The 19,484-nt window shown below is 43.5% G+C and overlaps 1 protein-coding gene across 1 annotated transcript in view; it reads right to left on the bottom strand.

The window, feature by feature from the left end:
* STK24 (serine/threonine kinase 24) overlaps positions 1–19,484 on the bottom strand; it is an 85,605-nt gene that overhangs the window by 22,712 nt on the left and 43,409 nt on the right. The window contains exons 4-6 of the mRNA XM_075918782.2: positions 13,748–13,856; positions 13,475–13,632; positions 5,209–5,394 (exon numbers count right to left, since the gene is read on the bottom strand). Of these exons, the coding sequence (XP_075774897.2) occupies positions 5,209–5,394; positions 13,475–13,632; positions 13,748–13,856 (453 nt within the window). The remainder of the gene's footprint in view (positions 1–5,208; positions 5,395–13,474; positions 13,633–13,747; positions 13,857–19,484) is intronic.

Genomic DNA, 19,484 nt, shown 5'->3' with positions numbered 1-19,484 from the left:
GGACGCCCATTTTCTTGGCATCTCTGCTCTTAAGAATGGGGCGTGGCTGACCCTGTCTCTCTCTCTGGTTCATCACCTGAACAACTAGGGACCCCAGAGGTGTATGAGAAAAAGAGGTGTTTGTTCTCCTCTTGCAGCATAATGTACCTCTTCTTGACTTCTTTATCTGTCAGTGGGATAGAAGCTGGGGTCTACCACAGTTCCTTTGTGGTTTTGGTCATGGTCTTATTGATTGATAAGGCCACTCTGGTAGGGGTGTCAGCATGCAGGATGTTGATAGTAGGGTCCAAATCCTCTGACATCCTCTCTGCCTGGACTCCCAAACTCTGAGCTAGGCGGCGAAGAAGTTCCTGATGGGATCTCGAGTCCATGCATGGCATGGAAGGGAGAGAGCCACCAAGCGTCTCATCTAGTGAGGAGGAGGAGGACCCTTTCACACCCAGCGCCTCCGGATGGCAAATTTGCGAGGGGGACTGAGAGACTACAGAAGAGACCACAGAGCAGGCTGAGTGGTGGGGTGGTGAGGGACCCCCTTTCTGGGTGAGGTTCCGGGGAAGCCTGATTCGGGAGAAAGGAAAGGCCAAACATAGGGGAGCAGGTCAGTGGCGTTGCCAAGGGAGGGGCCCCGAGAAGAGCGATTCTTGTCTAGATGGCCCCACATCCTGGCTCTCGTGGGAGGCCCAAGGGGTCCAGAAAGGCCACTGAGTCAGAGCCTGCACTTATGGTGGCTAGGGCTGCCGTAACACTGGCACCGGGGTAGGCTGAGGCCAATGCTGCTGCTGCTGGTGCATCGAGGTGCTGCGACCAATGGCCGAAGTAGTACTGGTGCGTGGTTTGAGACCTGGAGCCTCAGGACCACCAAACTGATTCCGCCTTGGAGTCTGTTGAATACTCTGAGGTCTATCATGGTGATCCGGTAGCAGTAGCAGCTGGTGACCTCCCAGTTGGAGTGCACTGGGCCATTGACTCTGGCTTCCCCCAGTGCCGAGGAGGAGGTGGAGGCATGGCCTGTGGAGGTGCTAGTGTGCCCAATGGAGAAGGGACGGCTTTCAAGGGACCCAGTGCTGTGGCTGTTGCTAACCGAGGCCCTTGTGCTAGTGCCAACTCCGGTGCCAGTGTGCAGGAAGAAGCGAGGGCTGCGGCCAATGCTGAGGCTGGAGATGGTGCTGCACCCGGGACCGAGGCTCAAAGCTACTGGCATGGGGCAGTGCAGAGGACCCCTCTTACTTCCAGGGCCAAGGAGCTAGGTGCCGAGGATGTGAGGCGGTGCCATCTAGATCCTCATTCCTTGGCCAGGTTCGGTGCCAAGGTTGGGAGAGTGGAGGGCTCCAGGAAGACCCCCGCCGGACTGGTGTCTTGGCGCAGACTAGAGAGGTGCTGATCTGACCACGATTGTCCAGGTGCTATGCCAGTTATAGTGCTGCATGCCCCACTTGAAGGTGCACAGAGAGCACATGCCTCGAGGGAGACCTGCCCCTGCTAGGTCTTCTCTTCTTCTGGGACACCAGGGACTGTGACCGGTGCCATGGCCTGCACCGTGCCAAGTGTAAGGCCACCTCAGTCAGGATGAACTTCAAGCGAGACTCCCTTTCCCACTTGGTATGCAGCTTAAAGGCCTTGCAGCTCTTACAGGCCTCGGACAAGTGGGCCTCTCCAAGGCATCTAAGGCAGGCTGTGTGAGGATCCCCACAGGGCATAGGCTTTGGCACTTCCGGCAGAGCTTGAAGACTTGGGGCCTGGGCATGCCCCTCAAGATGCACCGCAGACAGAAAGCAAGCCCTGCACCTGGTGCTTAACACTAAGTACTACACTTAACAGGTACTAAAAACTAGATAAGAACAATGAAGTGTAAACTTTTTAACTAACTACTAAAACAAGGAGAAGAACTGCTAAGAGGCAATTGCAGAGCAAGAACCAAGGAATGTTCCAAAGATCATCACAAGTGGTAAGAAGGAAATGAGGAGGTGAAGGGCCAACAGGGGTATATATTAGCTGATATATATTAGCCGGTGCTACTCCCAGGGGCTTCTCTGCTGTCCCAACAGGTACTACTAAGGGAAAACATTTCCAATGACACTTGCATGCACCATGCACACACCTACATGGAATGAACATGAGCAATCACTCAAAGAAGAAAAACTAAACTGCAGACTAGGATGTGTTGTCCCCCACACCCAAGGGTGCAGTCTGGCAGCTGTTAGAACCACTGTGTCCCCTAATAATTCATCTGGGTTGGCCTCTCTCACATTGCTGATGTCTCCTGTTTGTCCATAAGTGGCTTAGATAAAGCATTCAGGTAACTCAGTTGGGTGTGTGGCACCACCTGCTGTTGGATGATAAAAGGGCCCGGAGAGGCTGGCTGAGTCACCAGCAAAGCAATTTCCCAGTAGGGATGTTAAAATGCGATTAACTGACTAGTCGAGTAGTTGATGGAACCAGCAGGAAGTCCCACTTACTTGGGGTTGCATGCTGGTGCCTGCTTTGAAATGTACAAGAGTCCCCAACAAGGGCTCTTGTGCATTTAAAAGACATGGAGCCCAGGGTCGGCAGGGGACTCTGAGTCCCCTGCTGAACCGGGGCTCCATGCTGTACTGCATGCTGGGCGGAGCCTGGGGTCAGCTGCGGACTCCCCAGCTGACTGCAGTTCCGCACAACATTTCAGCAGAATCTGGGATCAGCTGGGGAATCCTCAGCTGACCCCAGGCTCCAGGGCTGCCCCTTTGAAACGCGGAGGCAGCATTTCAACAGGGCAGCCACTGCAAAGCTGATTCCGCTTCAGCTATGTGGCACTGCCCCGTTCATGCTCCAAAACAGCGTTTTAAAGGGGCAGTGCCGCACAGCTGAGCCCCGGGATCAGCTCTGCAGCAGCTCCCCCTATGAAACACCGCCTTAGGGTTTCAAAGTGGAAGTGCCGCACAGCTGATCCCTGGCACTGCCGCTTTGAAGGACCCCCTCCTCCTCTGCTGCCTCTCTCTGAGGCAGCAAGGGAGGGGAATCGACTACTCCTTAACAAACAAGCAAATGCTTATCGGACAGTCGACTAGTCCTTAATATCCTTATTTCCCAGCTGCCCAGCCTTGCACTTCTACTAGAGAATAAACCCAGAATTATATTATTTTGAATTGCACAGAGATCTATGCAATGCAAGATCATTAATATGTCAGGTTCTCACTCAATGTGAGGAAGATATGCAACATGTCTGTGTCAATCATGCTGAGATTTTCCCCAACACTTCACTCGAAACACATTGACTAAGATCAAACATAAACCAAGTTTAATAACTGCAGAAAGATAGATTTTAAAATAATATAAGTAATAGCAAACAGATGAAAGCAGATTACCTAGCAAATCAGCAAACGCATGCTAAACCATAATATACCAGCTATATGGGGTTGAATTAACAATCTCACACCCTAACTGGTGATACCAACAAGCGTGCAGATTCTTAAGGCATAAAAACTGTAACTGTTTTGCATCTTAGGTTCCCCTCCCCTATTCCAATTCCTTTGTCTTCCAGAGCTTCTTTCAGGTGTTCAGTTGTGGTACAGTAAAGAAAAGCATGATGTTACTCCTCACCTTATATAATTTTGCCATACGGCAGTGTTCTGCCCAGTATGTGGAAAAATATTAGGTTACAAAATGGAATTTAATATCATAATGGTCTAGTCACATGTTCTTGCATGTTCCTAATGAATACCCATTGTCCATAGGCTGTCTGAAATGTTTCCGGGAAGACTCACCAGGTAGGAGATAAGCTTCTACTAAGATCTACTGTTTCCCTTAATGGTTCTCTACTTTGAGCAGACCCTTCACAAACAGCTGTCTAGACTGGAAGCATCTTGCCTAGTGGGTGTCATTCAGGCATAACCACATTTGAAGTAACGGTACATAGTCATTATTCCTATCTTTAGATAGAAAAATGATACATGCACACAAATAGGATAATCACATTCAGCAAATCATAACTTTTTCAGAGACACCTCACATAACTTTTATAAAAGAGGCATCATAATTATGTTATAATCAGATCATAATGATACCACTCTGATGAACATGGGGTGCAGTGCGTCACAGACAACACTGTGAGATTGAACGTCATGGCAATTCCAAGTCAGTTTTGCAAAGCGCTCTAAAATTGAGACAATCAGAGCCATTTGAAATTTGGCATGCCAACATTTGTGCGTAGTTGGAGGTGTTCTCTTTTGGTAATCCTAACCTTGTTCTAATATCTAAGTAAGCAGATCTGTACATTTCCAGATCTGAATTTTGGGAATTAAGCTCTCATGTTCTGAGAAAGCATGAATTAATACCAGGTAGAATTGAGCATCTATAAAGTCTTCTGTGTGCAAATTTTACCCTTTGGGTAATATAAATCTGCTGGCAACTAAATTATTGTAATATCACACATTCAACATGACTTCACTCTCTGAGTTAGTCTAAATGAAGTTAGTGTGCAGCAAGCTGAAGAGTAACTCAACAGCACAGTAGCATGGAAGGCACTAATTGTACACATGGACATGAAAACTTCCTTCGTATATTCTTATTTACTCCCATTTGCTGTGTGGTAGCAAAGACCACAGGGACAGTTAGTATGTGGCACATTAGAACACTGTCTATATATACTCAAGCTTGAGCTTATACAAAGAAACTCTCAAAGAATTAATAGGAAACAGAGATCTCTATAATTCTGTGTGTTCAGGTAATATCACCAACTAGAGTATGAGAAACACAGTGCTTCTCAGATAAGCTTTTCAGTTCACTTTTAAAAAAACAGCACTTAAATACTCAGTAAAATATATTATGAAAAAATGTTCTCAGTACCATACTTTGAGGCTTTCAATCTTAGTGAAAGTCCTTTTCAGTATTCTTTGACAAAAAAGTCTCTACATACCAGATACTGTATATTCATAAATTAGGGGGTTTCTTTGGAAGAATTCTATTTACTAAGATCCACAATACATATCCATTTAAAATTACAAAATCTTTGTCGTTTTACTTAGCAATCAGTCATCATTATAAAATGTAATTCAGCTTTAAATAAAAATAAATTTCCTTTTAATCTTATCCTGACTGTCCATGCCACAGATTTCTATTCTTAAAAACTCTTCGTGTAAAAAGCTTCATATAAGGAATTCCTGCAAAACACTTAAATGCTTTATACTACATATTGATATTTGTATGAAAAACAAATATATTTGTAAAACTTACAAAGCTTGGCTCCTTGTTCAAACAGACCTCAACAAATTCTTTGAGGGGTTTACTGTAGTTTCCTTCCAGTGTTGGTGGATTGTTCTTTGGGATGAGGAATAAAACCTTCATAGGGTGCAACGCTGAATGTGGTGGTTTTCCTTTTGCAAGTTCTATGGCTGTTATTCCTAATGACCAGATATCTGCCTGTAACACAAACAATCTTCATAGATATATGGGTAGAGGGTAGAGCATGGGAAAAAGAGAGAAACAACTTATTTTACAACTTTGTTGCAAATTACTGCTTTCTAGAGCATGATGTATTATTTAATCAAAAACCACTAACTTCCTTGCACCTTCTTCCCCTATTCTGTGTCTTCTAGCAAACTGTAATTGTTTGAACAAAACCAATATTCACTCATCTTATGCTTCATTTACTGAATGAAAATACTAATTAAAAATGACTGAAATCTGACTCTCTTCCATGGAACTCTGGGTTTCTACTCTTCATATAAAATATACCTATTAATCTCTTATTAAACAACCTACTGCATTCCACTTGAAGTTTTAACAAAGGGACATAGTAATTAAATACATTTGCTTGAGAAGGCCAAGACTACTTTCACTTTCACTACTTTCAGTTTGATTTTTGGAACAGTGTCCTTAAGGGAGCAATACACATGTGATAGCAGTATGTGATTAAGTACCACACCCAATTTGCATTTTATGTTATGATTAATAAAATACCACTTTACAATGATGATGTTGATTTGATTCTTGGACTGTTGGTTAACTGCAGTTAACTCACATGATTAACTCAAAAAATTAATTATGATTAACTGCACTGTTAAGCAATAGAAGACTAATTGAAATTTATTATTTTTGGATTTTTTTCTACATTTTCAAATACACACTGATTTCTATTACAACACAGATTACAAAGTGTACAATGCACATATTTTTGATTACAGCTATTTGCACTGTAAAAATGATAAAAGAAATAGTGTTTTCCCATTCACCTCATACAAATACTGTAGTGCAATCTATCATGAAAGTTTAACTTTCAAATTTAGATTTTTTTAAATTACATAACTGCACTCAAAATCAAAATCATATAAAACTGTAGAGCCTATAAGTCCACTCAGTCCCTACTTCTTGTTCAACCAATCACTCAGCCAATAAATAAGTCTGTTTACATTTAAGGGAGGAAATGCTGCCTGCTTCATATTTACGTCATCTGAAAGTAAAAACAGACATTCCTATGGCACTTTTGTAGCCAGCATTGCAAAGTATTTATGTGCCAGATATACTAAACATTCATATGCCCCTTCATTCTATGGCCATCAGTTCAGAGGACATGTTTCAATGCGGATGCTCATCAAAAAAATAATGCATTAAATTTATGAAAGAACTCCTTGGGGGAGACTTATTTGCCTCCTGTTCTGTTTTACCTGCATTATGCCATGTATTCATGGACTAGCAGTCTCGCATGACCATGAATGACTTATGTTCATTTTAAGAATACTAACAGCAGATTTGACAAAATGCAAAAAAGGTACCAAAGTGAGAAGATAAGATAAAGATAAGTACAGCACTCAATCCAAGATTTAACAACCTGAAGTGCCATCCAATATTTGAGGGGGACAAGGTGTGAAGCATGATTTTAGAAGTCTTAAAAAAGCAACACTGCAATGCGGAAACTACAGAACCCAAACCACCAAAAAAGAAAATCAACCTTCTGCTGAGGGCATCTGACTCAGAAGATGAAAATGTACACTTGTCAGTCGGCTCTGCTTTGGATCATTATTGAGCAGAACCCATCATCAGCATGGACGCATACCCTCTGAAATGGTAAAGGAAGAATGAAAGGACAGACAAATCTTCAGGACATCTGGCACAAATACCTTGTAATTTCGGTTGCAACAGTGCCATGCAAACACCTGTTTTCACTTTCAAATGACACTGCAAAGAAGAAGCAGGGAGCATTATCTCTATCAAATTGTAACCAAACTTCTTTGAGCAACTGGCTGGACGTAGGACGGAGTGAAGCTGTAAGCCAGGGGTGGGGAACCTAAGGCCAAATGCCGCCCCTTGAATAGCCTAGATCTGGCTTCTCCAAGCTCAGGGCTCCCCCCAGCACTGGAGAGCTCATGCTGCCGCTCCAGCCCCCGCCAGTTCCTTCCACGGGACTGGAGCGCACAACATTTACTAGTTTGGGCCCCTCTAGGCTCTGGTGTGTAAGGGGAATGTCTTTCTGCTTCTCAGCCAGGGGCCATGTCAGTGTTTTTGGTTTTTTTGCTTCTCACTTGTGTGCAGCCCCTGACTGATTTCTGATTTGACCCCCGACCCAAAAAATGTCTAAAGTTTGATATTGTTTTATTTTTGAATGCAGTTATTTTTGTACATAATTCCACATTTGTAAGTTCCACTTTCATGATAAAGAGATGGCACTGCAGCATTTGCATTAGGGAAACTGGAAAATACTATCTTTTCTGATTGATACAGAGTAAAAGTATTTGTAATGAAAAATAAAGTGAACACACTATACTTTGTATTGTGTTATAATTAAAATCAATATATTTGAAAATGTAGAAATCATTCCAAAATATTTAAATAAATGGTATTCTATTAACAGCACAATAATTCATACCATTAACCACAATTAAATTAATGGCTTGAAAACCTTATTTAATTCATTTAACTCTTGTCAAAACCTGAGACCATCTACAAGGATCTAAAACAGCAAATAAAAATAAAATAAAATAATTAATTTAAAAAAAATTAAAATAAAATAAAATTCCTTAATACAACTAAAATACAAAGATGTTCAGCCTAGTTGCAATACAACTGAGCCCATGTAATAATGTAAAAAATTATAGCTCGGTATGTCCACAATCATCAGCACATAAACCCATAACATAACCAGTCAAGAAACCTACTACCTATTAATTTTATTTGGTGACCCCTAGTTCTTATGTTATGGGAACAAGTAAATAACTCATCCTCATTTACTTTTTTCCCCCCCACACCAGTTATGATTTTATAGACTTCTATTATATCCCCCCTTAGTCTCCTGAAAATATCCTGCATAGGGACTTGCAGAAGAAACGCCATCAAGACTACTTGATCTTGTGAAATACACAATTACTTTGCTTGACGAGGAAATACCTGCGCGAGCATAACAAATATCAATACAGGAGGCGATCCATGATGAAATTCTCTATGAAGAGACTGGGAGATAAGGATGTTATGAGGCGGGTAACTGACTAATCGTGTAGACGATAAAATTTGTATTGACTACACGATTAGTCTATAAGGGAAGGTGCTCTGTACTGGCTCGCGCCAGTCCAGGAACTATCCCTGGTTCAGCTTTGCAGTTTAAATGTAGTTTGAGCCAGTTGCGCAGGCAACCTGGCTCGTACTGCATTCAAATTGCAGAGTCACAGCAGGGGGTAGTTCACTGACCAGCATGAGCTGGGACAGTGTCACAGCAGTCCTGGACCAGCATGAGAAAAGCTTGCTCAGTCCTGGCTCACACCAGGTCCAGCAGCCCCTGCCTGCGGGGGTCCCAGCAGGGAGCTGGGACCCCTCACGGACGGAGACTGCTGCTGGAGCAGCCTCTGCCCATGGTGAGCCTGCTCCACAGCAGCCTCCCCTACTCCCTGCTGCCTCTGATAAAGGTAGCAGCGCGGGGTGGGGGACAGGTGGCACTGTGGAGAATGTGCTAGGTGGAGGGAACAGGCATTTAAGCCAGCTCCCCCCAGCATCAGCTCCTGTTCCCCTCCCTCTTGCTGCTTCTGTTACAGAGGCAGCTGGGGTGGGGAGAAGAAGCAAGTATTTCAAGTAGTTGACTACTCAATTATTCGCTTACATCCCTACTGGGAGACACTTCATTTGTCTGCAATGACCACATATAGTTGGGTTGATAAACAAAACTGTCTAGTCCTGTCCAAGAAGAACATCAAGGCTCTTTTAACTTCTGAAGTGCACAGGCATTGTTGCTTTCTAATTGGCATATGATTTGGGGTAAAATATATGTAAATACCTCAGCTGGTTAATATAACTGGATACCAGTTTAGAGAGAAATCTTGGATGAGCGCACATATACACCTTGTCCTTAAAGAAAATAGTTCAGACATCAGAGCATACTGCTCAGTCATCCTTCCAACTAAAGAGATGGTTATTAAAAACAAAGCCACCTTCAGTGACAGGTGTAACAAGAAACATGTTACTAGAAGCGCAAATGGAGGCCTCATAAGTTTTAACAAAACTAAGTTCAAGTCCAGATAAACTTGAACTCTTGGCCTTCTCAGGAAAGCAGATACCACTGTTAGACATTTTACAAAAACCACAGGTCGAAAGGCTGCATAGTGAAGGAGTAATGAGTATTTCACTACAAATGAAAGCTATTTTCGGTGATCTTGAAAAATTGCCACATGAAAACAGAGCCCTGCGTGGATACAAATGTCTCTCTCTCCATGCAGATATCAATGGATATAAATCGGTATCCACTGATCCACAGAGTTCTACTCCCAGGAGATGCTGTGACCAAAGGAGAGGCGCATGATGATGATGCTCCCAAGAACCAATACCCTATGCCAGTAGCTCCTCCTGGACATGAAGCTGCATCAGCCCCAGCTGCATCTCCTGTCTGGGGTCATACCAATTCCTATCCACGAATATCCACATCCACAGGTAGACATTTGTATCTGCATAGGACTCTAAAAATAGACACTTTTTAAATTGAGGGGAGGTATAATACTAGCATCCAGGAAGGGAATAATGGATGCTGGGTGATCATGCAAAACTTCATCTTTGTGAGATATCTGTTGAGCTGCCACAGGTCTAAAATTGGACAAGCTTTCCCTTTGCTTTTATGATTTAGAAATAATAGTAACAAACCACTTCCATCTTGAAACTATGCAGAATATTCTGTATGGATCCTATCCAAAGGAGAGGATGAAGCTTGTGGAGAAGAAACTCCTCATGAGGTGGTCTCTGAAGAAGAACAGGGAGTGAAGGGCAGAAACAAACTGGGCAGTATATCCCACTTCCACAGTGCTTAAGACACATCAGTCTGAAGTAATCCAGGACTATGCACTGAGGAAGTGGGAAAGATAGCTAGCAAGCATGAGGAAAATGGAATCTGGCATTCTAGAAAGTGGGGTGATGTCCTCAACTAACCACCTAAGACTTTAAAATTGTCCTAGAATCCTCAACTCCTGGGAGCTTTCAGTCTGTGCCAAAAAAAAGTGAAGACTACAAAAAGCAAGCCTTATATTCTTTGCTGGATCTCTTGCACAAGCCATGAAGCTTGCAGCCAAGAACTCTTGTGAATGACAACTGCAGAAGTGATGACTCTAGGAGCTCAATCTGCTACATCTAGTCCAGCCTGGAGGGAAATTTTGCTCCAAATTTCTGTTAATCATCAAAAAAGGAGAATTCTACTCTAGCATCATCCAGCAACGTGTGTCTATATTTTTAATATAGATTTGTAAATATTACACTCATAGGATACGTCTAGACTACATGCCTCGGCCAACAGAGGCACGTACAATAGGCTACCTGACAATCAATGAAGCGGGGATTTACATATCCCCGGCTTCATTGAAATAAAAATGGTCACTGCGCTGTGTCAGCTCAGCTGATCATCGGCACAGCACACGAGTCAAGACACGGATCAGTTGACAAGGGAAGCCTTTGTTGACCGCTCCTGTAAACCTAGTTTCACGAGGCATAAGGGAGCGGTCGACAAAGGCTTCCCTTGTCGACCGATCTGCGTCTTGACTCCTGCGCTGTGCCGACAAACAGCTGAGCCGGCACAGCGCAGTGGCCATTTTTATTTTAATGAAGCTGGGGATATTTAAATCCCCGCTTCACTGACTATGTCAGGTAGCCTATTGTACATGCCTTTGTCAGCAGAGGCATGTAGTCTAAACATACACCTATGGTCCTAAAGGAGCTTGCTGGCTAGCAATTCTGAGTTAGAAAAAAAAAAAACCTTTCTACAAAATAAATCTAGTTTCTTATATCTTTAATTTGGGAGGAGGGGTGATACTGGAATGCCCTTTCATTGGCCGCTGTGACTAACAGAGAAATAAGGATGAAAAAGGGGGAGTAAAAATATTAGAACCCCCAAGATGGAACAATGTTTACATTTGGATCTTTTTGAGGTGGGAAAATGCAATGAAGGAACCTGCCATTGTGACTTAGTAGACTTCAAAAAACTGCAATGATAATAGGTAAGCTCACCAGTATCAAAAAGGAAGTGGGAAGATTCCTTCTCCTCCAACTGAATTCCTGAACCTGAGTCAACTTGCACATCATGAGGGGATGAGATGCATCCCAAGAAAACTGCCTCAACAGGAAAAGAAAAGGCTGACGCCAGCTTACATTGAGGCTGTTCCTCCTATGCTAGTTATCAATTAGGGTCCTCCTTAACCATCTCTTTGTGCTCAGCAATGGGCCTGGTACGAGGTGCAGGAACAGGCAGTGCCTAGCAAGTAAACTTCCCGTTATTCTCTGATGACAAAGAGCAGGAACACCTCATGTATGACCTAAAAATCAGGGAGGAATCCTCATGGGTTCCAAATCAGCCACTGAAACAGAGGAGAGTCCCATTAACTCCCTGGGCACATGTCCAATGCTATTCCAGCTAGAGCATCTCAAAGCAACTTAGAGAAGTAATATCTAAATGTGGAGTAGTGTGACTGGCTCTAAAGCTGTGAAACGTAAGAGCCAAATTCCAAATCAGAGGACTACAAAACACATTCTGCTGATCAAGGGGGAGCTATTTCTTATGGTGCTAGAGCAGGGATCAGCAATCTCTCCTGCCCTGGGCCATGCCGCTCACCCGGGGGGAGGGAGGGAAGATCTCTCCATCACACCCCCCAGGGGACCACCTTAGTCAATGCAAACCTTTCCGTGGACTACCAGTTCCTAATGGAAACTCGCAATTAATTACATAATTACGCCCAAGCCATTTTGCTAGTGCCGTAGCTGGGGAGAATGGTTTAATTTAAAGTATTAAACAGATTAAGCATTTTAACTTTCTCATGTTAGTTTATCAAATTTCATTTTAAATAAAGTGAAATATGTACAATACAAAAGGTTTCAATAATTTATTTAGAGCCCACAGTAGAGGTAGGGAACTCTTTTGAGTCAGGGGCCATTGACCCACAGAAAAATCAGTTGGGGACCACTGAGCTCCCCGCTTGCGTGCTGCTTGTGCCACGTGTGGCAGGGGCTGACCCCTGTCCCAGAGACTAGTGCTGAATCAGCGAAGAGTGTAGAGCAGCCAGAACTGTAAGCACCCCATTCAATACTACCAATGGCCATGAAGTTTGAGGCACTGGATGTTGTTTCCATACTAACTACTGCACCAACAATACCTCCCTTCACAGATAGGCACACTAGTACACACAGGTTCACCAGATCTATGCCACAAACACCTCTTATGTATTTGGTGCCCAGATAGTTCCAGGTCACTCTGGTACCGTGGTCAAGTCCAGGTGACCCTTCAGGCCCTGGAGTTGACTATACTTGCCTCAAGATTGGAGTCAACATTGCTGTTTTAAACTACCAGAAAAGACTGCTTGGATTTTGGCTGCACTCTACTTTCAACCCTATGCTTAGAGGATTTTGATGACCAGAGACCCTTTACTTTCTCAGTTGTCTGTTTAGAGATTTTTATGCCTCTTTTTATATACAGGAGAAGATGAGCAGTGCCAAGTCTTGGGTAGCATAAGAGGTGCACTCCTTAACAACACTGAAGCGCTCATTGACAAGTCAGGACAGATAAATTAAAATAAAGGAGTTTATTTCACAGATACAAAATTATATCAGTATTTAACATGTTTTCAAGATCACTGCTTTATATTCAAACTCTGTGTTTTGCAATATGGTAAAGAAATATGCAGTTAAACGCATGATATACTTGCTTTATATAGAAGGTCTGAAGTATGATCAGCACTTCCTACAGTCAAATTCTATAGATATCTGTTTAGTGTGGTAAGTCAAAAGAACAGCTGAAGTAAATTAAATGCAACTATGCATTACTACCTGAAAAAAGCTACAATTACGTTCAAGTCAATGGAGTAGATCAGGGGAAAAAAGATTTTAAGTGCACGAACAACAGCAGTTGTACATAAAATGGCCCAGGTGGGTCTCAGATTGCAACCATGTAATTCACAGCCTGCCCAAAGCATTTAGCTAATCTAACAAAAAAATGGAAAGGAAAGGGGCTCTGGATAATGCCTGGAAAAAGAGAAATCTATTCTAATCTTACCTTTGAGTCATATGCTGACTGTTTTATTACTTCAGGAGCCATCCAAAATGGTGTTCCTACAAAAGTATTTCTCTTTATCTGTGTATCTGTTAGTTGTCCTGCTACTCCAAAATCTGCTAATTTTACCTCTCCTTGTTCAGACAGCAAAACATTGGCAGCTAGCAAAGAAAAAAAGGCAGTTTAAAAGTTTACAGTTTCTAGGTTTCAGAAGTTTTTCTTATCTCTACTGTTTAAACATAACCAAAACTATTTAAAAAATTATTAAAAGCTTACCTTTAATATCTCTGTGTATTTTCTTTTCGGAATGCAAATAATCAAGTCCTTTAAGTATCTCTCTCAATATTGTAGCAATCTGGGTTTCATCAAGACAGCCAGGCTCTAACTAGTAGAAACATGCAAGAAATATTTGTAAATACTTGTAAAGTAAAAATTTCAGAGATGACACAGAACACTAGGAACTAAAAATGCCATATGGTCTTGAAAATAAGTAAAAACTAATCAAAATGTTTTGATATTTTATTGCTTTTGATGCTAATTTTCTCTCTCCTTTGCACATAGTGTAATTTGCCTGTTCCTTTGTCTTTCCTGTCCCTTCTCTCCCCACCCCAGCTCTGCATAAATCTGCTTACCCAGGGAAAACAGTAACCTATATTCTAATAAACTGAGAAGAGGAAGTCACTCATCCTGTGCAGTAATGACTGTTCTTCAAGATTTGTGTCCCTGTGGGTGCTCCACTGTTGGTGGCAGGTGGTCTCAGAACTGCAGATAAGAGTTTTTCATAGCAGTTGTCAGTTGAGCCACGCGTGCAGTATAGGTGCCTCGTGACAATCATGCCATAGTGCCGTAAGTCACTGCACGTGTGGTCTGACCCTCCCTCAGTTCCTCATCTACTCCTGAGTAGCTAGGTACTCTGAAGTACACGGGAGGAGGGTGGATAGTGGGGCACCCATGAGGTGGGGTGAGGGTACGAGACATCTCGAAGAACAGTCATTACTGCACAGGGTGACTAACTTCCTTTCCTTCTTCAAGTTTTGGCTGCTCCACTGTTGACGATTACAAAGCAGTGACTGATCTGGACAGTGGGCTTCAGAGGCACTTCTTAGCGGCTAAGAACAGGACTGTCATGGCTGGTGTCAGACAGTGATTGAGATAGGATGGCATAATGTTTAGCAAACTGTATGCTCAGATGACCAGGTGGCTGCCTGGTAAATGTCTTTGAGGGCAACATTACAAAGAAATGCTGTGGATGCGGCAATGGCGTGGATGGAATGTGCTCTTGGAGGCACTGGTAAAGTCGTATTCTGTAAGATCACACACGATGTTATGCACGATGATATCCAGTTGGAGATGTGTTGAATGGAGATGTGCATACCCTGTGAGTGCTCTGCAATGGAAACAAATAGACGCCAACATCTGCAGAAAGTCCATGTTCTGTGTATGCAAAAGGTGAGAGCCCAGACATCCAACATACGTAGGATAGCGTCCTGACAAGATGCATGTGGTTTAGGATAGAAAGCAAATAAAACAATGGGTTCGTTGATATGTAACAAAGTGCAGACTTTCAGCAGAAAGGCAAGATGTGGTTGTAAAATAACTCTGTCTTTGGCAAAAACTGCATAAGGTAGGTCCACCATCAGAGCCCAGATCACACTGACCCTCCGGGCAGAGGTGATAGCAATTAAAAATGTTACCTTCATGAGAAAGGAGAGATGGGAACAGGTCAATATATGCTTAAAAGGAGGCCGCATCAGGGAGTCTAAGACTAAGTCTGAGTCCCATATGGGCGGTGGGGCCCTGTGAAAAGGGTACAAGTTTTAAAGCCCTTTAAGGAATCTTCTGGTGATAGGATGCACAAAAAACATTTAACTGACTCACAGAAGGTTGTAATTGCCGCCAGATGAACTCTTAGAGATGAAATTGACAAACTTCTAGTCTTTAGTTCGAGAATATAATCAAGAAGGATATGAGGTGGAGAGGTGCAAGGGTCGATCTGTCTTTGCATGCACCAGAAGGAGAAGCATCTCCATTTGTAGAGGTAGGTTGTGCAAGTGGAGAGCCTCCTGCTATGGAAACGGACCTCCTTCACCTGTTCAGAGGGAAAGGTTTCTCACCTGTGAAGTAACTGGAGTTCTTTGACATGGCTGTCCCTCACCTTAGGTGCATCAGCACCGCTATGCCTCTGATCGGAGATTTGTGATAGCAGTGCCCGTGGTCAGCTGCGTGCGCAGGATGCCAGCACAGGAGATATGAAGCAGCTACTCCGCATGCACAGCCGATCATCCTCAGTTCCTTCTGTGACCCGGATGCATCTAAGTCCAAATTCGAGGGGAGGATGGATGGGTGGTAGAGCACCCACAGGGACAACCATCTCAAAGAACTCCAGTTATGGCACAGGTGAGTAACCTTCCCTTCTTATTATTCGAGGAGTGTTCCTGGGGATGCTCCACCTCTGGTGATTACAAAGTAGTCATATTAGGAGGTGGGAGATTCGGAGGATGTGACACTGTGACCAAGAGTATTTTTCAGCCAAATTTTGTTTCCAAAACCGCAAATGTCCAGATAGCATAATGCCACGTAGCTGGATGGCCATGTGGCAGCCTTCCAGATGTGTTCTGTTGGACCGCTTCATAGGAATGCAGTGATAGATGCCATGGCTCTTGTGGAATGAGCTCTTATGTTGGGAGGCAGCTCCTTTTGTGCTAATGTATACACCAAGTGTATGCAGCTAGATACCCATTCAAGTATCATAGAATACCAGGACTGGAAGAGACCTCGAGAGGTCATCAAGTCCAGTCCCCTGCCCTCATGGCAGGACCAAATACTGTCTAGTCCATCCTGAAAGACATTTATCTAACCTATTCTTAAATATCGCCAGAGATGGAGATTCCACAACCTCCCTGGGCAATTTATTCCAGTGTTTGACTACACTGACACTTAGGAACTTTTTCCTATTGTCCAACCTAAACCTCCCTTGCTGCAGTTTAATCCCATTGCTTCTTGTTCTATCCTCAGAGGCCAAGATGAACAAGTTTTCTCCCTCCTCCTTATGACACCGTTTTAGATACCTGAAAACTGCTATTGTGTCCCCCCTCAGTCTTCTCTTTTCTAAATTAAACAAACCCAATTCTTTCAGCCTTCCTTCATAGGTCATGTTCTCTAGACCCTTAATCATTCTTGTTGCTCTTCTCTGGACCCTCTCCAATTTCTCTACATCCTTCTTGAAATGTTGTGCCCAGAACTGGACACAATACTCCAACTGAGGCCTAACTAGTGTAGAGTAGAGCGGAAGAATGACTTCTCGTATCTTGCTCACAACACACCTGTTAATGCATCCCAGAATCATGTTTGCTTTTTTTGCAACAATTTTCACACTGCCAACTCATAATCAGCTTGTGGTCCACTATAACCCCTAGATCCCTTTCTGCCATACCCCTTCCTAGACAGTCGCTTCCCATTCTGTATGGTTGAAACTGATTGTTCCTTCCTAAGTGGAGCACTTTGCATTTGTCTTTATTAAACTTTATCCTGTTTACCTCAGACCATTTCTCCAATTTGTCCAGATCATTTTGAATTATGATCCTATTCTCCAGAGCAGTTGCAAACCCTCCCAGCTTGGTATCATCTGCAAGCTTAATAAGCGTACTTTCTATGCAAATATCTAAATCGTTGATGAAGATATTGAACAGAGCCGGTCCCAAAACAGACCCCTGCAAAACCCCAATTGTTATACCTTTCCAGCAGGATTGTGAACCATTAATAACTACTCTCTGAGTTCGGTTATCCAGCCAGTCATGCACCCACCTTATAGTAGCCCCATCTAAGTTGTATTTGCCTTGTTTATTGATAAGAATATCATGAGAGACCGTATCAAATGCCTTACTAAAGTCTAGGTATACCACATCCTCCCTTATCCACAAGACTCGTTATCCTATCAAAGAAAGCAATCAAATTGGTTTGACGTGATTTGTTCTTTACAAATCCATGCTGGCTGTTCCCTATCGCCTTGCCACCTTCCAAGTGTTTACAGATGATTTCCTTAATTACTTGCTCCATTATCTTCCCTGGCATTTCATCAGGCCCTGGTGACTTGCAGGCATCTAACTTTTCTAGGTGATTTTTAACTTGTTCTTATTTTATTTTATCTTCTAAACCTATCCCCTTCCCGCTAGCATTCACTATGTTAGGCGTTCCTTCAGACTTCTCGGTGAAGAGTGAAACAAAGAAGTCAATAAGCATCTCAGCCATTTCCAAGTTTCCTGTTACTGTTTCTCCCTCCTCACTGACCAGTGGGCTTTGTATTATTAAACAAAGTAGTCTTTGTTTTATTATGGGTAACCCCCGTGAACTCTCTGCAGAGGATACGAATAGCCGTGGAGTCTTGCGGAATGCTTTTGTGCACTATAGGTAAAAAGCAAGTGCTCTGTGGACATCCAAGGTATGTAGCGCCACCTCCTTGTGGTCCTTACGTGGGCAAACAGGGGCAGCTAACAGGGAGTTTCGAGAGGGAGTTCTCCAGGTGAAGGAGGAACGAACACGGGACACTTGAGATAAGTGGCTGACTGTAGTGTGTGTTTGGGGGTTATATGCTAGTTGCCTGAAAGAAACTGTGTGTGAGCTTGTGTCTGTCTGTCTGTGTCTGTTTGGAGATTCAAGTGTTCAGCTGTTTGTTTGAAGAGCAATGTGCTGTGGCAGGCAGTTGGAAGCTGTGAGCTTCTTAAGGAGTACTTGAAATCTAGACCCCTCTGTTCATTGTTTGAGCCTTAGCCAGGGGGCGGGGCTATCAGGAAGGCCAGGACTTTATAAAGCCTGTGAGTAAGTGACCAGGGAGCTTTGAGACCAGTGGCAGCTAACAAGGAGTTTCGAGAGGGAGTTTAGAAGTGGAGTTGGAAGGAGGTGCCATTCTTTAAAACTTTTAAATTAAAACTAAAAAGAAAATGTCCTGATTTAAATAGAAACCCTGTGAATAACTTAAGTAGCTGTAGGAAAGAATGCAGGCAGAAGCCCAGCAGCAGAGATGGGGCTATTCTGTTTATTGCACTCAATGTGGCATGTATGATTATCTGCCCTATGGACAGGTGGCATGTGTGCATTCGGTGCAAGGAGCTCCTGGCCCTCAGAGACCACATATGGGCTTTGGAGGCCAGGGTGGCTGATTTGGAGGGACTAAGAGAGGCAGTGAGGTACGTAGATGAAGCTTTCTGAGACTAGAATTGTCCCACCTCCAGTCAGACAGCCCCTGTGCTGTTAAGGAGGATGAAAGGCTCAGGGAAGGAGAACATTCAACTGGAGCAGAGGAAAATGATTGCGTAGATGGGACCCTACTTCCAGAGGATGTTATGGTATCCTCTTGGACTGAGGCTACATCTCCGGGGGGAGGGAACTCCAGTCGTTAGGAAAAGGCAGGTGTCAATAATGGGGGATTCAATCATTAGAAACATAGATAGCTGGGTTTGTGATGACCTGGAGAACCGTACGGTGACTTGCCTGCCTGGTGCAAAAGTGGCAGATCTCTCGAGATACCTAGATAGACTTATGTGTAGTGCTGGGGAGGAGCTGGTGGTTGTGGTACATGTCGGTACCAATGACATAGGGAAGGGTAGGAGAAAGGTTCTGGAGGCCAAATTTAGGCTGCTAGGAAAGATTAAAATCCAGGAACTGTATGGTAGCATTCCCTGAAATGTTTCCAGTTCCATGCGCAGGGCCAGGTAGGCAGGCATAGCTTCGGCGCCTCAATGCGTGGATGAGACGATGGTGTAGAGAGGAGGGGTTTTGATTTATTACGGCCTGGGGAAACTTCTGGGATAGGGGGAGCCTATACAGGATAGGGGGAGCCTATACAGGAGCCTATGGGCTCCACCTAAACTAAAATGGGAATCAGATTGCTGGCACTTAACATTAAAAAGGTTGTAGAGCAGTTTTTAAACTAAGGACTGGGGGAAAGCCGAAGGGTGAGGAGCACATGGATCGGACAGGTACATCTATTAGGGGAGGTTCTATTAATAGAGATGCT

This window comes from Pelodiscus sinensis, chromosome 1 (assembly GCF_052426305.1).
Source record: "Pelodiscus sinensis isolate ZL-2025 chromosome 1, ASM5242630v1, whole genome shotgun sequence".
Lineage (NCBI taxonomy): Eukaryota > Metazoa > Chordata > Testudines > Trionychidae > Pelodiscus > Pelodiscus sinensis.
Note: the sequence above shows the minus strand (reverse complement) of the source record. Positions and strands in the feature narration are given on the sequence as shown.